Here is a 17,523-nt window from a genome sequence, read left to right as displayed (position 1 = left end):
GTAGTGTAAAGGCCTAAGCTCTGGCTTTTGCCCATCCTGATAGTCCAAACTACAGCACTGGTGCCAGGAGGCAGCTGTGACTGCAGGGTGAGCTGCAGGGCAGTCTGCCAGGGTGTGCTCACCGTGCACCTGCGAGAACCACCACCATCAGTTGCTCACTCACCATCTGGCCCACTGCCTGTGCTGCTGTCCAGTTCTGCAGCCAGCTTTTCTGCTATCCCTGCAAGGGCTGTCTTTGCAAGGCAGTCAGCAGCTTGGTGCAGTCGTGCTGCTGCTGCTCCCAGAAGTGCCCGAAGGCTCCTCGTTGCTGCCATCCCACAGCCTGCAGTGCCAAGAGGGAACAAGCAGTGCCTCCTGTGTCACCCAGCAAATACAGCGGCCGTGTGCAGCCGATGACACCAGGAGGGGCTGCCTGCTGCTCCCAGGCTGTTTGCTGCCTGCAGGAAATACACAGCAGATAGTCCCTAGTGGCTCCTGTCTCTCCTTTGTGGGCAGCCTGCCTGTGCTGTGATCCCAAGCAGGGTGAGATAAGAAGATGGCAGCTAGGAGTGATACTTCAATGCTCTTTTCTAGTGATGCTATGTCCATGCCCAGAATTGACCAGAACTAGCCTGAGGTGGCTCTCCATTCATACTAAATCCAGATGTGTATGTCTACAGACTTCTGCAGTGACATCACTGGTGTCAGTGGCTGGGGTACCTCAGGGACACCCAGATTAGCTCCTGTCTGAATATTTTTCTTGTTATGGTTCCTCCATATTTTGTGAGAGCATGCAAGGTAGCACAAAAACCCTATAAAGTCTAGGGCAGTTCATCAAGATTCTGTGCAATATTTATAATCCATCATTGTAGACAGCTCAAATGTTTTCATCTACACATTAGAAAAGGAGCTTTTTAGTGCACAACATGAAATTTTTGATTGACAGTGCTTTTGATGACAAATGGGTTTCATAAGAAATGCATTTATCATCTGATTTTCTTCATACCCTCTAAGTTTTTTTCCTTACCATAAATTTAATTAAGGCAAACCCAGGTCAACTGATCAACAAGAGAGTGTGTCTGCCAACAATGTGGATCTGTATTTGCATATTTTTATCCTCAGAGTGCATTTGGAAACCTTTTTAATCAACTGTCTAGTCTGGAAAGTACATTTTTTTTCCCAAGAGAAAGCTTAGAACCTACTGAGTTTGCAAACACATCCATTAGATGACAAATTTCACCTCAGCATCTTTGAAATACAGGCAGTGTGCACCTCTGAAAGAGTACAGATTGATGATGTTTGGAAAGAACAACATCCATAAAGTACTCCCTTCCCAATAGTAGGGATACTAAAATGTATGTGCACTCAGCTGCCCGCTGTCTAGAATATTTGCAGTCCGTGGGAACAGAGGCGCTGTCAGGTGGGAAGGGTCAGGTATGGCTGTTCCCTGGTAGCTGCTCCGTGGGGATTGAGCCGGGCCCAGCAGGGCTGGCCTGTTCAGGCTTGGCTTGGTGCTGTCTCCAGGCAGCTGCAGGTCTCTCCTCAGGGAGCTGCAGAGTGCCCCTGTCCTCAGGGCTGGGGAAATCAGGGTGCTGAGACAAGAGGGGCACTGAGGAGTTCCCTCCTGGGCAGCGAGTGCTGCTGCTCAGCGCTGTCTGGCAGGGAGCGGGAGCTCTGCGGGCGCAGGAACCTGCCGCTGGCCGTGGCACCTGTGGCCCTGAGGAGCTGGGGCTGCGGGGCAATTGTCAGGTTTAGCCTGGAGCTGTGCCCAGCTGGGGGGCTGGGAGAAAGCAAGGAGCCCCAGGAGCCAGAGAGCAGGGAAGTCTCTGAGCCAGTGCCAGCTGGCACCACAGGGAACCCTGGCTGGGAGATGGGGCTGCAGGTCGCTCCATGGCGGGTGCCTTGCCCGGGCTGCAGCACCCATGGCCGACCCTCTCCTTGCAGTGACCTCGCAGACGGCCACTGGTGCCCCGCGCCGAGAGGAGCCGCTCCGTGGGCATGGGCAGAAGGACAGAGCCTCTCCAGACCCACAGCACTCCTTGCTGGAGGCACTCTCCTTGCTCAGCAGCGATGACTGGTAAGAAAGGCCTTGTTCACTCTGTGTCCCTCTTGGCATTAAGGTAGGTTAGAATCGTGTCTTGCTAGTACCTCTGAGCCCCCGAGAGCCCAGAGTGGACAAAGGGCACTCATGAAACCACTCCAGAGCAGTGAGAGGATAAAGATTTGAGAGCAGCCTTTTCTTGGCCTTGCTCTGCAGCACTGCTCCAGCTGCAGCAGCTCCGTGCTGTTTCCTCGCTTTGCCTGTTGTTCCATGGAGCTGCAATGGAAACCTTGAGGGGATGGCAGAAGTTTTGAGTGTAGAGATTTGGGTGCCTTGGGCCACTGGCCCAGTGGGACTGAGTGAGATTCCTCTCTGCCCCCACTGCTGACAGCAATGGCAGGTGACAGCGTCTCCCTGTGACCTCCTGCATGGGAGTCCCAGAAGCAGCTCCAGGGAGTTCCTCCAGGGACTTGTGCTGTCCAGTCCCTCAGCCTCTCATTACTCCTGAAGGGCTCATGGCAGAAGAGAAGGAAAAAGATATGAAATCCTCTAGGAATCTTGCACTTTTGGAATTCAACTTTTTCCTTCTCACTGCTTCATATGGGCCTGAGATGTTTTGTCAACACTCACCATGTGTCCCAAAATTATACACAGGCAGAAGGAGGCCCAGAGGTGATAACCCTACAAATGTTAGGTGATATTGGTTTCCTTTTTAATGTCCTTTTGATCTCTCCCTGGTAGATGCTTCATTCACACAGGGGTAAGGACTCCATACACACTGGGATGAGCATGAAAAATCTGCCACGATGCATCTCCTTGTGCAGTCACCTTTGTTTTGTCCTTTCTCTTCTGCTTTCTCTTCCCTATTTCTCTTGGGTGTCCTGTGAGGTGCAGAGAGCTTCTGCAGGTGTGGGGGATCCGAATGACGCTCAGGGGTGCCTGTGGGATCAGTCGCCAGCCCCGTGCTGCAGCCCTGATGCCTCACATTCCTTCCTGTAGCTGAGGCCCTGCACAAAGTGCTGAGAGACAGAGTTGTTTGCACCTTTTAAATAACACGTTGCTGTTGTGGGGGTTGTTTTAGGTAGGGGGTTTTGGGAAAAGCCAGAGTTTCAACAGTTCTTGCTCAGGGGTGGAATCTTCTGGGACATCCTGCTGCTTTTTTGAGGAATGTGTGAGGTGGAGTGGAGGGGGTGACAGAGAGGCCTAGATGGCAGAGGGGAAAATCAGCTCCAGAGTGCCAGTGCAGACTCTCAGTGCTGAACTGCCTGCTGCAGCTGACAAAGAAGGAAAATGCCCCAAAAACAGCCAGGTGGGACTGTGTCTCAGGGACAGGCACAGGGAGGTGACAAGAAACAGCAGCTTGGTCTGGTCTACAGCTTCTAGGAAGCAGTGCCAGGGGGGCATCATGTGCCAGAGATTTCAGAAAGGCTGTCTGCTTAAATGGCCACTCTGAAACCCCTCTATTCACCTCTTGGATTTCTGTAGGCTTTTGACAGCCACATCATCCTGTGGCAACCTTTTCCATAACTAAATTAAGTACTCCTTGAAAAGCACCTCCCATTGTTTGACTGAGCTGCCAGCCTGATAATCTCAGCAGGTGCTGCCTTGGTGGAGAGAAAAAAATAATCTTCTGCCTTTCAGGGAGCTGAAGGAGGAGGGACTCTACAACATCAAACACCTGGCTGGGTCCCATTCAGAGGTCCTGCTTTCCAGACTTCATGACATTTGCTTGGCAGTTACCAACGAGGTGAGAACATTGTTCTGAATTGTCCCACATACTTCATACATGGTGTGTAGAGCAGGTATGTGCTTGTTCATCTCCATGTGTGCTCAGGGTCTGCCTTCATTTCTGCTTTTAGACCTTCTATTTATAATTTCTGTCAGCTATCTGTAGGATCTGTGGGTACATGTAGCTGTATTTACTGGTAAGCTGGGTATCTGACACTTGTCTTTGAGTGTGGTGCACTTATAATGCAATGTGCAAATGCAGAAACTGAGACACTAATGAGGTTATTTGCCAGAGTCCCAGTCTCTGCCCAAGCTGTAATTCAACACTGCAAATTGGTCTCTGGGTCTGAGCCTGTGTTTTCTGTTTCCTGGCTGAGTGCTTCAGCTGCTGGTGTTGTTTTTTGAACAGGAGCACCTGACTCTTCTATCTTTATTATTTGTGCTTTTATGATTTGAAAGCAGCCCTTGCTTCAGTTTTCTAGTCAAAGGGCTTAAAATCAAAGCTGTGAACATTTTAGAAGGGTTAAGTAGAACACTTGAATGAAATATTTTTTTTAGGCCTGCAGTAAGCAGGTCTGAGACCAGAAATTGGTGCCAGAGTAAAAGCCTTTCTGTACTTGTGCTCTCCTGCTCTTACTGTACTTTGATGTTCCTCTGGACACAGTGGGATGTGTTGTCATTTTCTGGGACTTCTGTTGAAGGCAACTGGTTTTCTTTTCAAGGTGATTCTTATGTTTCCCCTCAAGATTTGTCCAGGTGGCCAACCTCCGTTCCAAGGTGTCCTACTCTGCAATTGTCACTCTGGGAGAGCTCTTTGTGACCTTGAAGAAGAACATGGACTCTGAGGTGGATGAGGTTGCTCGGGTCCTTCTGCAGATGGTGTCCAACTCCCCAGAATTTGTTCAGAAAGCAGCCAGTCAGACCCTGGGGATCATGGTGGAGAATGTGACTCCTGCACGAGCAATGACTGCTCTCATGGACATGGGAGTCAAGTAGGTTGTTCTTCTTTTAGTGATATTCTTCACCTTCTAGTGTGTGGGAGGGAGAAGGGATGAGACAGAGAATGGGAATGGTTGGGAGGGAAGGGTCCTGTATGCTGCATCTTCTGTGAACTCAGTGACTTCATTCTCCAATCAACATCATTTCTCTCTTCTTGTCACCTGTTTCTGCCCTCCTGCAGCCTATTAGTTCTCAGAATCCCAGAACTTTAGAATATGGGGAGTTGGAAGGGGCCCATCAGGACCATTGAGTCCACTCCTGGCCTTGCACAGAACAACCCAAGGGTCACACCAAGTGCCTGAGATTGTTGTCCAAATGTTTCTTCAACTCTGTCAGGCTTGGTGCTGTGACCACTGCCCTGGGAGCCTGTTCCAGTGCCCAACCACCGTCTGGGTGAAAAACCTTTTTCCTGATACCCAAATGAAAGCTCCTCTGACTCAGCTTCCTGCTGCTTCCTGGAGTTCTCCCAGGCTGTCAGATTTTCCTAGCTGTGGTGACTGGTGGGGAAGTGAAAGTGCCTGCAAAGGCTGAGGATAGAGCCTTGTGCTTTTGTGGCAAGAGGGACAATTGCAATTGCAGCTGTGAGTGGTGTTTGGTATTTCACAGCACTAACCACAGGGGCCCTGGGAAAACCATGTCTCCTCATGATGCCATTAGCTTGAGAAAGGAGGAGGGTACTTGCTGGGGCGTGGAGCACATGGGGGACAATCTGCTGGGTGTGGCACAGCCTGCACAGCAGATGCAGCTCCTGCCAAAAGGAGTCTTGTATGACTGTCCTGGCCATAGAACTCTACTTTCTATTCAAACTCATGTTTCATGTTAGCCTTGGGATGATGAATCACTTTAAAGGCACCTTCACAGCCTGACTGCCATGGGACAGTTGAAGCAAATGCTGCCTTAAATATCGGTGCTGGGCCTGATAGTTCCCAAGAGACACTCTCTAGAACAGGACAGCCTGGCTAAACTGCCTGTCCCTCCTTTCCTCAGCTTTGGAATAGGGTAAAACATTCAGATGTATCCATTGCCAAGCCTCACAGAAGAAACAGGCTGCATTGCTGGATATTCTGCAACTTCATGGCCCACAATGTGTTTTCCCTGCATTTGTTTCTTCCCAGAGGTCTGCAGATTTGGGGATCATGGGTGGAAAGAGCCTCAGTCCTGCTGCAGCTCTGTGTACTGGGTGCCCTCTGATGGGTCAGCATGAGTTGTCTTTAATTTCTAAATCATTCATGAGTAATCTATTTCCTTAATCTTTCTCAGAGTAAATACTGTGAAAGGAGCTGGGTATCAGAGAGTGCAGGGAGACGGAATTCCTCCCTCTGCCTTGCAGGCAGTCCTTCTGTACAATGCTAGCTTTGTGTTTACCTGAGGACAGAACCTTCTAGCGGTGTCTAAAGTTGCAGGGAGAAGCCAGGCCTCCTTCCCCCAGCAAGGACAGGGAGCAGGCTCTGGCCAAGGCCTGTGCTGCTGCTGCTCCTTCTCCCTGTGCCCCAGGGTTTGCTCTCTCCTTCCCAGGAGCTGCCACGCCCAGCTGCCGAAGTGTGGGGCCGAGCTCCTCCTGTCCCTGATGGAGAGAATTGGAGTCACAAAGCTGGCAGGCACAGCCAGGGCTGAGAGGCTGGCACACGTGGCAGGGAAGCTTGCTCAGGACTGTCACCAGGACACAAGGTAATGATCTTCATTTCACCTCCTAAAACAGGAAAAGCCTTTTGTGCCTGGCTATAAAGGTAAAACCCCACAAGAGTGGAAACTGAAGGAAATATGAAGTTCCCTCACTGTGTGAATAAGGGTCATAGAAGCATGGAATATGCTGAGTTGGAAGGGACCCATCAGGGTCATCCAGTCACACTCCTGGTCATATGCAGTGACCCCAAGAGTCACTGCATGTGCTTGAGAGCATTGTCCAAAGGCTTCTGGAGCTCTGTCAGCCTTGGTGCTGTGACCATTGCTCTGGCTTGCCTGGGCAAATGACTGTACTGGGTAACCTGAGGTTGGCCAGCAGAAATGAGCATTGCCAACTTCCTGTGGCTTGAAGGATTCTTTACTGAGATCAAAAGAGCTCAGATGAGCCAGTCCAACAGTTTTGATTGTCTTTAGGTGCACAACACAAAGCCAAAGTGTTGGCTAATATTCATTACTGAAGGATCCCAAACATTTGTTTTTCATTAATTTAATACATTCCTATAAATATTTCAGGGGTCTTTAGCCAACATATTCAGTCTTTCTGAACTTGGTCTGCAGATTTCTAGAATGCTGTTATCTGTGGCTCAGTGACCTCCAAATTTCTTCTTGAAGAAAACTGTGGTTTCCCAGTGGCAAAATCAACCCAAACCACCAAAGTCCCCTTACTCTGATGATGAAATTCCCATTAATAGCTGCCAAGATCACCAGAGCAACTAGCTGCCCCTGTGCATGCATATAGTATAGAATAATCAATAGGATGCAGGAGGTGTTTTGTCCTGGCTTCCCTGCCAGTTAAAGAAAGGCAAATTATTGTGCAATGGCAGCAAGACACTGCTAATAGGCTCTGACAACAAAGCAGATGTGTTTTGCTTGTTCTCTGGGATCCTTTGATCCTACAGGAGCACACCCACAGTTTCAGAGTGAAATGGTATTTTTCTGTTGCCCCACATTCTCCTCTTGCCTCCTGTGTTCATCTGACAGCACTGTGCAGTGTCAAGTGGAGGCAAATCTCCTTCTTTGCTGAGTAGGTAATGCCTTCTTGTGCAAGGATTGCACATGATGAGTTTAAGGTATAAGCCTCTTCTGTTCACACTCTTCCTTTGTTTGTTCACTTTTCTTTCCTTTCCTCCCTCCCTCCCTCCCTTAGGCATTATGGACAGGAGATGGTGAAGATGTTGCTCAATCATCAAAAATTTAAAATGCTTTTGGAGCGATCTCTTTCCACCCATGACCTGGAAGATATTCTGACAAGAATGCAGAAGAAAGTAAGTGCTTGGCAGTAGAAATGGCTCCTTGGTGCAAGTATTGCCACTGCTAATATGAGATCAAACATCCCCAATCTGTCTTGATCTCATTCCTCTTCTACTGAATCATTTTTCTCCTGGGAATGAGATGTTAATCCTCAGCCTGTTCATCTGCAGACCACAAAGAAATTGATGTTATTAGGGAAAAAGTGGGGTTTGGAATATTTTCAATATCATTCACAAAGAAGAAAGGGAAAGAGAGCAAATGGGTTTACATTTAAGTGTAAGGCCCCACCATGCTCTCCCTCCTCTGTCCCCAGTAAAGCAATTAAGTGAGAATAGTGCTTCTGAAGAGAACAGAGTCTTTGCAAAAGATACTGGAAGTAGTAGTACTAAAAATTTCCAAATTTACAAAAGATGGCCAAGTCAATCCTAGTTACTACAATTACAGTCTTTTGGGAATACTGCCCTGCTGTCAAGCTCTGTGGAACTGGAAAAATCTTGGTGAATTCAGCAGCATCCAGTGGAAACCCCTTTGTTTTTCTTTTTTTTTTGTGGGGGGGGGGGTGGGGATTTTATTTTTTTTATCGACATTACAGAAGGGAGCATGCCTTTGTTCAGGCACAGGGAGAGTGAGTGTTGAACCAAATCCTTCCAACACAATGGGCCAACCCCCAGAGAGTCCAGATTTTTCTGTTGCTTCTGTTGTTTACGAACACTTGTTGCCTGCCAGTTTGCATTATTCCCATTTATGCTGAAGACTAATGAATTTGGGATTTTAGACTGCTGCTCAGTCTAGTAGCACCCATAGCCTGCCTTGGGCTATTGAAAACAAAGAGTTGGCATCACTGAATCCCTGGGCTGTTTCTATCTGTAAGTTAGGAAATGTTTCCCTAAGCCTTGGTAGCAGTGATCCTGGTTCTAACTTGTGTTTTAAGCAGGGAATTTCCTATTTTATACTCTAAAGATTGATGGGGTTTCTCTATGTCTTGGTAGGGGATGGAAAACCAGAAGGCTGAACGCCCATCTGTCAAGGAGCTGGTGCAGAAGAGGAACGATGGCTCCAAGAAGCCCCAGGCCACATTGTCTTCTAGCAAACAGTACTGAGCACTTTATTCAGATGTGACAAAGCACATGACAAGCTGTACATGTCTCTTCCTCAGGAAAATCTTTCTGGCAGAGATGGCCAGTGACACAGATTGTTCTCTTTCCCTACAAATGCTCTATGATAAAAAAATGTCTACTTCTGCATTACACTGAACACAACTTCTTTGGAGGGGTTTTCACAACTGAGAGACAAAAAGACCCCATTGGTTGCAGCTCAGACGATCCAGTGCAGTGGCAAGGGCAGTGGTATGGAGGCTGTGACAGGGCCAAGTTTCTGCTGCCTGACTTGGGACAAGGAAATTCAACCAGGGCTTTTTTTTCATCTGAGTGGAGTCTTTTCCTGATGGGTGTTTTGATGAGAAGTCTCAGTCTAGAAGCAGGATGCCATTCCACAAAGATGCAGTTCTCATGCATGTGGTTTGGCCTGGCTGAATCATGGTTTTCTTACCCTGAAACAGGATCAAGTTTGAGTAGTAAGTAGCAATGCAATTCCTGATCAACTTCAGGCAACAGGTGTCTCAATGTGGACTTTTTGTCTTGATATTCCTGTCCTTCATCTGATTTGCTTGATGGAGACAGCATGTTTGGTTTCCTTTGTCCTGTGCTGCAATCAGCATTTAAGACAGGAATTTGGTCCTTGCTGTCTCTTCACGGCAGTTGCAGAGCTACTTGTACCTGTTCTCCTCTGATCACAGAGGGGATTTATTTAGCTCTGTCACGCTCAGCAGTGGCAGGAAAGTGACCACATGCCTCAGTAGCATAGCTAGCATCTTTCCATGCTCATGCAAGAGACAGGTTGATCCAGGAGAATTGTTCCCAGGGGGGTTGTTAAGCTGTGGATCTAGTCTCTAGGGAAGCAAATGAAATGTGAGCATAGTTCTGGGGTGTCTGGCTTCTGTTTTTATCTCTGTGACTGATTTTCTGAATCCTTCACATATGACCCTGTTCATCTGTTCAGATGCATCTGAGCTATTTTTGCAGATTGTCATGCCTGGTTGTAGAGACACTTCTCCAGAGTGATGAGTTTCCTTATTATGAGACAAAAACATCCCATATGAGGAGCCACTTAAACTTGGAAGTAGTGTATCTCTTTCTCCACAAAGCAATGTGACCTGTGTGCCTTGGCAGCCATCTGAAGATAGATCAGATGCATCTTATCCTTGCTTTTTCTGAGTGAGCACTGGCGAGAATGTTCCTTGCAGATTGTCTCCCAAAATGATTGTCATGAGGTCCACGTTGTTTTTCAGAGCCTCATGACTTTCCAGCTTGAAATCACATCATTAGAAAAGCTACTGAAGATGTTTTGCTCACAATTTACTGAAGGTATTATCACCAACAGGTCCTCATTTGGTTTTATTTTCCAGGGTGAAATCTACCTCTGATGGATGCCTCCTACACCGTGCACAAGCCCAGGTCACGTTACCTCCGGTTGAGGAAGAAACAGAGCTGCTCCAGAAGCTTTACAATCTCCTGGAGGCCAAGGGGTTTCAGACGCGCATGGAAGGAGTGTCACTCCTCCAAGACCTGTGCAAAACCAGCCCCCAGCTCATCTCCACTAACATTGTCCAAGTATGTAGTGTATCTTCATTGCTCCTTTCCTTTAGCTCCTTTCCTAAGCCTGTAGCAGTAAAGTTAATTCAGTGTGTCTTGGCACTCCATCCTGGCTGTTTGGGACACGCTGGTCCCTCTTACCCAGGCAAATTTAATTCAGGTCCAGGCTTCAGGACAAGTTATTTCAGTCCAGCTGTATACGTCTGGCAGGAGCCTATTGATGCTGTTCATCAGATGATGACAGAATTTTCTGCTGGTGTGACTGCTGCTCTCTCCTACTCCCAGCTGGGTTAAGTGAAGGCAATCCAGCCACTGAAAGCATGGCAATTATTCTCTAGACTAAAAATGGGTTTACCTAGGGAAGAGAAGATCAGACTGGGATGGTTTAAACCCAGGGTTTTTTTAAGAATACTTCCATATACTCCATCTAGTCTTGCACAGGCACAACTCTGGCTCTCATTTCCATCCTTGTTCCTATTCCTCTTGGTAAAGACAGTGCTCACCCTTCTTGGGGGGTCTTTTTTTCTCCTTGGAAAAGGAGGAAAACAGCTAAGGACTCATCTCTGCCATCTCCTCCCAGTAGCTGCTATTCCCCTTTCTCCAAGAAAAGGTGCCTGATGATGTGTCTGTCAAGGGACTGAACCTGCTCTAATGAGGGCTGTACAGCTCATTAAATTCCAGAAGTCTACCTGTTACTTAGAGAAATGATCTGCATCCTGGAAGAGTTGATCAGAGCCCTGCACTTCTCCAGATACTGCTGCTGAGACAAACAAAAGAAAACTTAGATCTCCTCCTGCCATAGTTTTGGCAAAATCCTAATTGCCCTCAGTACTTGAGGCAACTGTATAGAAAACCGGGCATTGTAAACATCTGCTTCCATACTTCTAAAGCAAAGGTAGTCTTTAGCATGAATAAATGGAATGGATTTAATGATTTACAGATGGAGTGAAATACCATAGGAACTATTCTGTCCCCAACCAAACCTCTTAAAAACAGAAGAAAATCTTTCTAGCAGCATGAGGTTGTGCCACCATTCCAGTGAGTGGCCCACAGGAAAAGAGTGAAATTGTGCAAGCAAGTGCTGACCTGACAGAAAGGATCACTCTCATCTTTTACATTGCTGACTGCTACATCCACTCTTCAAACAAGGACATGTGAATCCAGCTTTCATGTTGTTTGTTCTATTCACAGATTTTTGATTATTTTGTCCTGAGAATATCTGACAGCCACAAGAAAGTGAAGCAGAAGGCGCTGGACGTGCTGGCTGAAATCACAGGCATCCTGAAAGATGCCTTGAACCCGGTGATCATTGGTTTGGTGGAAGGAATAACGAAGAACCTGAACTCCAAGGATCCCAGGGTTCGTGCTGCAGCTGTGAAAGCGCTGGAAGAATCCATTGCTCATTTAGGTAAGGCTGAGCCCTGGCATGGACTCTCCTCACCTGTGTCTCTGTCTCTCCGACACAAGAGAGTGCTGAGTGCATTGATAGCTGCTGTTGTCTGTGGAAAGCTCCAGCTGGCATCCCCCAGAAGCTGTGCAGGTGCAGTCCTTATGCACCAGTCCCCCAACAGGCTTGAACGTGATCAGCATTTCCCAAAAGTCCCAGGAGCCCTTGGCTCTGTGCTGCCTGTCTGAAGAGCAAGTCCCAGACTACAGCTTTGCTACAGTTCAGAGGCAAAGGGGGTTTGGAGTTTGCTTGGGCCCCGTTTGACTTCCCAAATGAATAGCTTTGCTCTTGGCATGAAGGGAGACTGACCCATCAGAGCTCCTGCAGAGCAGCCACCGGGAATGCTCTACATGATAGGCATTAGCTGCCTATTTTCCCCTTTTCTTCTTTGTCTTCTATTTTCAAAGGGGAACTTAGGATTCGCCAAGTTCATTTCTTTATAACAAATAGGTATAAACCCAGCTGTCAATGGTGCCCTGTTCCACATGTTGTTTTGCATGGGGCAAGATGTCTACAGCAGTTAGCTACATAGGCAAAGGCTGCTCTCAATTCCTTTGCCACACAGATTTATGTCAGCTCTGAAAATGCCACACTGAGGAAATATGCCTGAAAATAGGAGTGTTGAAGAGGCAGGTGTTCAAGGGGAGTTGCCACTTTCTCCTCCTCAGCTGCTCTGTGAATTCAGGAACTGCCTGACTCGGTGCCTTTCTGTGTCCCAAGTATGGGGTTCTTCCTTTTTGCTCTGGGATGCAAAACCATTTCACTACTTACATGTGACTGAACTCTTGATGTCCCTGATGGGAAATGTTTTAACATAGCTCCTGATACAGCAGACAACTTTGCATTTACAAATGTGAAAGGAGAGCTTTTCTTTTGCAATTTAAATCCCTGCCAAGCAGGCTGGAAGGAAAGAAGAAAAGGATTCAAAAACCAGCAGAAATGTACTTTATTTTATAGAATGGGGTTGCCCCTACCCTTTCCCTCTGCACTGTCCTTTCTCCTATGGTCTCAGAAAAGTGAGCAGAAACATGTGTTTCACTTGTAGATAAGGTATCACTGCTGAAAGAGTTCAGCTACCAGTGGAATCAACTGAGTGGCCAAGCTCTGCTGGATGTCACGGAGTGTATCACAGGTATGGCCTCCCCTTCTAGGCCAAGAGGTCTTCCCAGGGAGTATTTACAGGCAATGCCTGTGAACAGACAGCAGAGTAGCTCCTCCAAACCAGGAGGTGCTGAGCTTGTCCCTCCTGCCCAGTGCCCAAGGCAGGTGTATTTGGCAGGTTTCCCTGGCTGCTGCAGAGCTGTGCAGCACCTGAGATGGGGGCAGAGCTCGGCCTCGGGGCTGAGCTCCCACTGGGGCATCTCAGAACCCAGCTCCAGGAAAGGGAGGGACTCAAAATACCCCAGCTGGCTCCTCTCTTGGAAGCTCAGGGACATCTGTCATCTTTTCGGGAAAATGGTGCCAAATGCTGTTTCAGGGGATCAGTTTGTTTTGTCCTCACAGAACTCTTGTTTTTCTCTTGGAAAGCTTTGAGGCTGAACTGTGCAGAGCCTGGGGTCACAGCTTAGGTCAAAACTCAACAGATGTATTAGAGGCAGGGATTTAGTGCAAGGCAGCCTTTGGGGGCAGAGGGGCAGAAGCAGAGTGCTGAGGCTTCCTGCCTGTGCTGTCAAAGTGGCGCTGGACTGAGCATTTCAGGGTGTGCAAACAGTGTCTGCCTGTGTCAGCACTGTCCCAAATGTTACAAATGCAGCTGATAATTGATTCCTCAGAGGTGCTTGCTATGTCAGCAATAGCCAAGGAATGGGAAAATTATAATCCCAATATATAGTAGAACAGACTATTGATAGCCTTGCTTTAACTGGGGCTAAAGCCACTGCTAATTAGGCCAACATCTTTGAATGCAAGGTTTAATACACTTTGTGTCTTCATTGGGAATCTCAAAAGGGCATGTTCAGCAATTGGGAATGTCAAAGGCCCTTTAAAGAGCTTTGAAAAAAGTAGATCTCCAGCAACAGGGAATTTAGTTTTACAGATCTTTTGATCTCTTTTTCAAATAAAGGAATGAAACATAAATTAGGACTACTTTAGAAAAAGTAGATGTTCTCTCTGAGATTCAGTAGGAAGAGACAGCTGTTCCTTACCTTCAATAGTCACCAATGTCTTTAATTGCATTTAAACTCAAATGAATTCCCATGTTAAAATGGGTATCATAACCCTTTTCCTGCTTAGCACAATTGGGGTTTGGGTACTTTCAGGAGCTGTTTTAATATTGATGACTGCCAGTGGATTAAAAGCATAGAGAAAATGAAGTCTCTTCCACCACAGAATAATAAATGGCTACTAGATAACATTTTGCCTGATCAGAAAATAAGAATGGTCTCCAGAGCTTTTCAGGATTTGAGCTTTCAGCCAAATCTGCCATGCAAGGAGCCTGTTGGTAGTAAATTTTTGTCTGTGTTTGACATAGTTTGGTTCAGAAAATGAGCAGAGAGCAGTTTTCAGAGACAATATGAGAAAATACTTGTGTTTTGGATGAATTTCAGTCCCTTGTGTAGCATTTTGCTCTCTCTATGCCCCTAGTTCAGTGGACATTATAAGAAAAAATGCCATTAAGATTGGGAGGGGAAATGGCATTAAAATGTGGAGATGCTCAAATGCCATAGCAATGGGGTCTGGATAATTCTCTAAGGCACCCTGAGGTTTGAAACAGCTGCTTGTTGGAAGCCCCAGAAGCATTCTGCCAAAGACACCAGCTAGTCACTGATGTTTCCAATCCAACTGTCAAGCAGCAGCCATCTCTGGTGGGCTGGAGTTTTGAGGTGTGTTCTAATCCTGCCCTTTGCAGTGTGCCACTGAGCAAAGGGAAGAGCCAGATTAAACATATGGCACTTGACATCAAAGTTATGAAAATGGAATCATCCCTTTTATTGGAAATCCCTCCATTTCCTATCTACGGTGCTTTTCCAAATCTTCAGTGTGGGTTTAGACAACTTCTTAATGGAAATAAAAAGCAACTGGACATTTCATTCATTGCTCATGCAGAAAGTGATTGTGCAATAATTTAGTAAAGGTACAAAGTCTGCCACAGGGACAAGGCTATGGTTGGAGAAATTAGTCCTGAGGGGTTGGTGGTTCTGTTTCCAGGATGATCAGCTGCTTTGCCCGTTTCTGGATCATGGGGCTCTGTGCTATTTTGCTGATCTTAGCCAGAAGGCTTCCAATTAGCAAAAGCAGAGGTAGATCCCTGTTTGCATTAAGGCTGGTGGTTGAGAAGCTGTGTCTCTCTCCCGGCAGTGTTTGTGGAGTGGGTTTATGCCAGGAGCCCTGAAGTGGTCCAGCACGACGCCCTGCCCGTGCTCTGGTCCTTCCTGGAGAACAAGGCGCTGCCGGTGCGAAGCGCCAATGTCCGCACTGTGGCCACCAAGCTTGCCTCTGCCCTCTACAAGGTGATGGGCACCAAGCTGAAGAGATGTGCTGCCAGCCAGCCTCCACATGTGCGGGAAAACCTCTCCAAAATGTTGGGCTGGTGAAGGCATGATGTTCTCCAGAGAGATGACAACGTGCTGAGTTGGACACCTCCAGATCTGCCTTGTTAGCTGTGCCAAAAGAGACCAAATGCTAAGGAAGGGTGTGCACCTGCCCCCTCTCTCTCCATCGCCCTTCCTAGTCATGGCATGGGGGGCCTGAAGCAACTCCAGACCGAGGACAAAGTGAAGGCTGATCATGGCTCAGCCTCACACAGAGGTGAGGGGGAGCTGGGCCAATCTCTGGTGGGAGGAAGGGTCTTGTGGCAGCCCAGCGAGCCTGTGCACATTGCCAATGAACAGCTGTGCCCTGCATGTGCCCCTGCAATGAGCTGTGCTGCTGCCAGTGCCCCGTGGAGCTGGAGGGCTGCTCAGCTGTGGGGCAGGCAGAGGAGCAGGAGGGTGCATGTGCAGCTGAGCCATTGCTGGAGAGCACAGGGCTCTGGGCTCCCTGCTGTCCCAGGGCAGCCCAGAGGCCAGGGTGCTCCTGTGGGAGCCCTGTGGAAGTGGGTCAGGGTTTTCCCTTGTCCTGCCTCAAGTGCCTGCCAGCAGGAGCATGTTTCCCTGTGCAGCTCTTTAGAAGTTTGCAGGATGTCTGTCCCATGAAATATGGAGCTTTAGCTGCTTTAGGTTTGCATTGTGGCCCCTGTTAAACTTTGTGTCTCCATTTTGCAGATGTGACTGGTTACAGTCTTACTGAGAAGGTTCCTCTGGACAATTCCCATGGTGCCTTACCCACAAAGTCCTTGCCTGCTGTACAGAAGAGCTCTCTTTTCTCCAAGTTCAGGAAGAAGCTGCTGCCTGTATGAAGATTGTTTGAAGAATAGGATTTATATGTTAGGTTTTGTAGTAGATGTACATATGTTCTGATCCTTAGATGTAGTTTTGAATAAATGTGTTTTGATTGTACCTTTAAATCTTGATTACATATTTTTAATTGTATATATTTTATACTAATGATGAAAAAAAAGTAAATAAATAAATTAAATTTAAATAAACCGGGAGAAGAATGTGAGACCAGGTCCTGCTAGCCTAGAGATGGTGGGAGTGCAGCTCACTCAATGTGCCAGTGTCTCACCACATCCTTTCCTCCTCACTGGGCCTCTCCTCTTCCTCTTTGGCCATGTTTTCTTTGTGTCATTTGTGCTGCTCTTTGTTACTTGGCATTATGACAGGGCCACCTGTTGACTTATTTGGGGGACAATGGATCCACAAGATCCTGTATAGTCAAAAGCTTTCTACCTAGGTGTGTTCTGTGCTCAGAAAAGGCCAGAGAAAAGAAACAAAGAGAAGAGTGCCCAAACCCCAAAGCTTTGCTCCTTTGCAGTCTCACACAGATCTGGCTCACAGGTGTCTTCAATCACAATTTCATAGGTAAGAAGAATTCGTGTCTTTCACTGGGAAAAGATGCACTGATTTGGAAAAACTGTCTGTATGTATATTTACCCAGGACAGCAGCCCAGCTGTGTTGTTTGCACCTTGTTTGCAGAAGGATGAGTGCACTGGGAGGCCAATAACAAGTGACAAGGCTTCCTCAAATCTGTACCGCAGCCTGGGTGCCATTCAGCCCGAGCTAGGGGACAATTTGTTCATCATGGAACAGTGCTGGCCACTGAAATGAATTCCTGCACAGCTGGAAGAAGCAATTCTGGATGCAGCTCCAGCTGTTGCTGGGCTGCATGATCATTGACAATGCTGCCTTTCCAGAAATTATTCTGCAGTTTCCTTTCATAGGCATTTGAAGCTTTTGAACTTCATATTTCACTTTGCTTTGCCTTAGGGAAAAACACTTCTAGGCCCAGTGCAAAATGTAACCTTTTGCCAGCAAAGTTCTCATGGTTGCCACCTACTGATGTTACAGAAGAAACGGCATGGGAATGTGTTAATTAGGTCTTCTGAAAGAAAAATTCTATGTCACCTGGCTGCATGTGTTTGCTTAGCTATGGGTCTAGTCCTGGCCTAGTAAAGCCCAGGCAGGGTGGCATGTTGGCGGGAAAACTAGCCCGTGAGCTTGTGGGGTTGCCATCACCAGCAGAGTGAATGTGGCCTTTGGGGATTTCTATGGAGACAAAATTAGGGACCTACTCAATGCCACAATATTCTTTTAGATCTTTCTATAATGTTCTAGAAAAGGCTGTGAAACTTCACATCTCCTTGCACAGCCACTGTTTGAATTGGGGCATTTTTGTCCCTCCTCAAGTCATTGCTCTTGCACAC

The 17,523-nt window shown here is 47.4% G+C and overlaps 1 protein-coding gene and 2 long non-coding RNA genes across 3 annotated transcripts in view; 2 read left to right on the top strand and 1 right to left on the bottom strand.

Annotated features, from left to right (window-relative positions):
- The window catches only part of LOC135288501 (uncharacterized), a 447,298-nt gene that overhangs the window by 73,411 nt on the left and 356,364 nt on the right, over positions 1 to 17,523 (bottom strand). The gene's annotated exons all lie outside the window — the stretch shown is intronic.
- On the top strand, positions 1,902 to 4,799 carry LOC135288437 (TOG array regulator of axonemal microtubules protein 2-like). Its single transcript, XM_064401830.1, has 3 exons — positions 1,902 to 2,056; positions 3,662 to 3,767; positions 4,505 to 4,799. Exons 1-3 carry the CDS (start codon positions 1,902 to 1,904, stop codon positions 4,742 to 4,744), a joined length of 501 nt encoding a protein of 166 aa, XP_064257900.1. The 3' UTR covers positions 4,745 to 4,799.
- Positions 8,701 to 16,321, top strand: LOC135288509 (uncharacterized). Its single transcript, XR_010351578.1, has 3 exons — positions 8,701 to 10,350; positions 11,524 to 15,526; positions 15,982 to 16,321. It is a non-coding gene; the product is annotated as an uncharacterized LOC135288509 (long non-coding RNA).

The sequence above is a fragment of the Passer domesticus genome, chromosome 33, assembly GCF_036417665.1.
Source record: "Passer domesticus isolate bPasDom1 chromosome 33, bPasDom1.hap1, whole genome shotgun sequence".
Taxonomy (NCBI): Eukaryota; Metazoa; Chordata; class Aves; order Passeriformes; family Passeridae; genus Passer; species Passer domesticus.
Note: the sequence above shows the minus strand (reverse complement) of the source record. Positions and strands in the feature narration are given on the sequence as shown.

Excerpts from the sequence above, each read along its gene's own strand:
- LOC135288437 (XM_064401830.1), top strand. The coding sequence starts at position 1,902 with ATGGCCGACCCTCTCCTTGCAGTGACCTCGCAGACGGCCACTGGTGCC. Across the intron at positions 2,057-3,661 it reads TTGCTCAGCAGCGATGACTG|GGAGCTGAAGGAGGAGGGAC; the intron begins GTAAGAAAGGCC and ends TCTGCCTTTCAG. Across the intron at positions 3,768-4,504 it reads GCTTGGCAGTTACCAACGAG|GTGGCCAACCTCCGTTCCAA; the intron begins GTGAGAACATTG and ends AGATTTGTCCAG.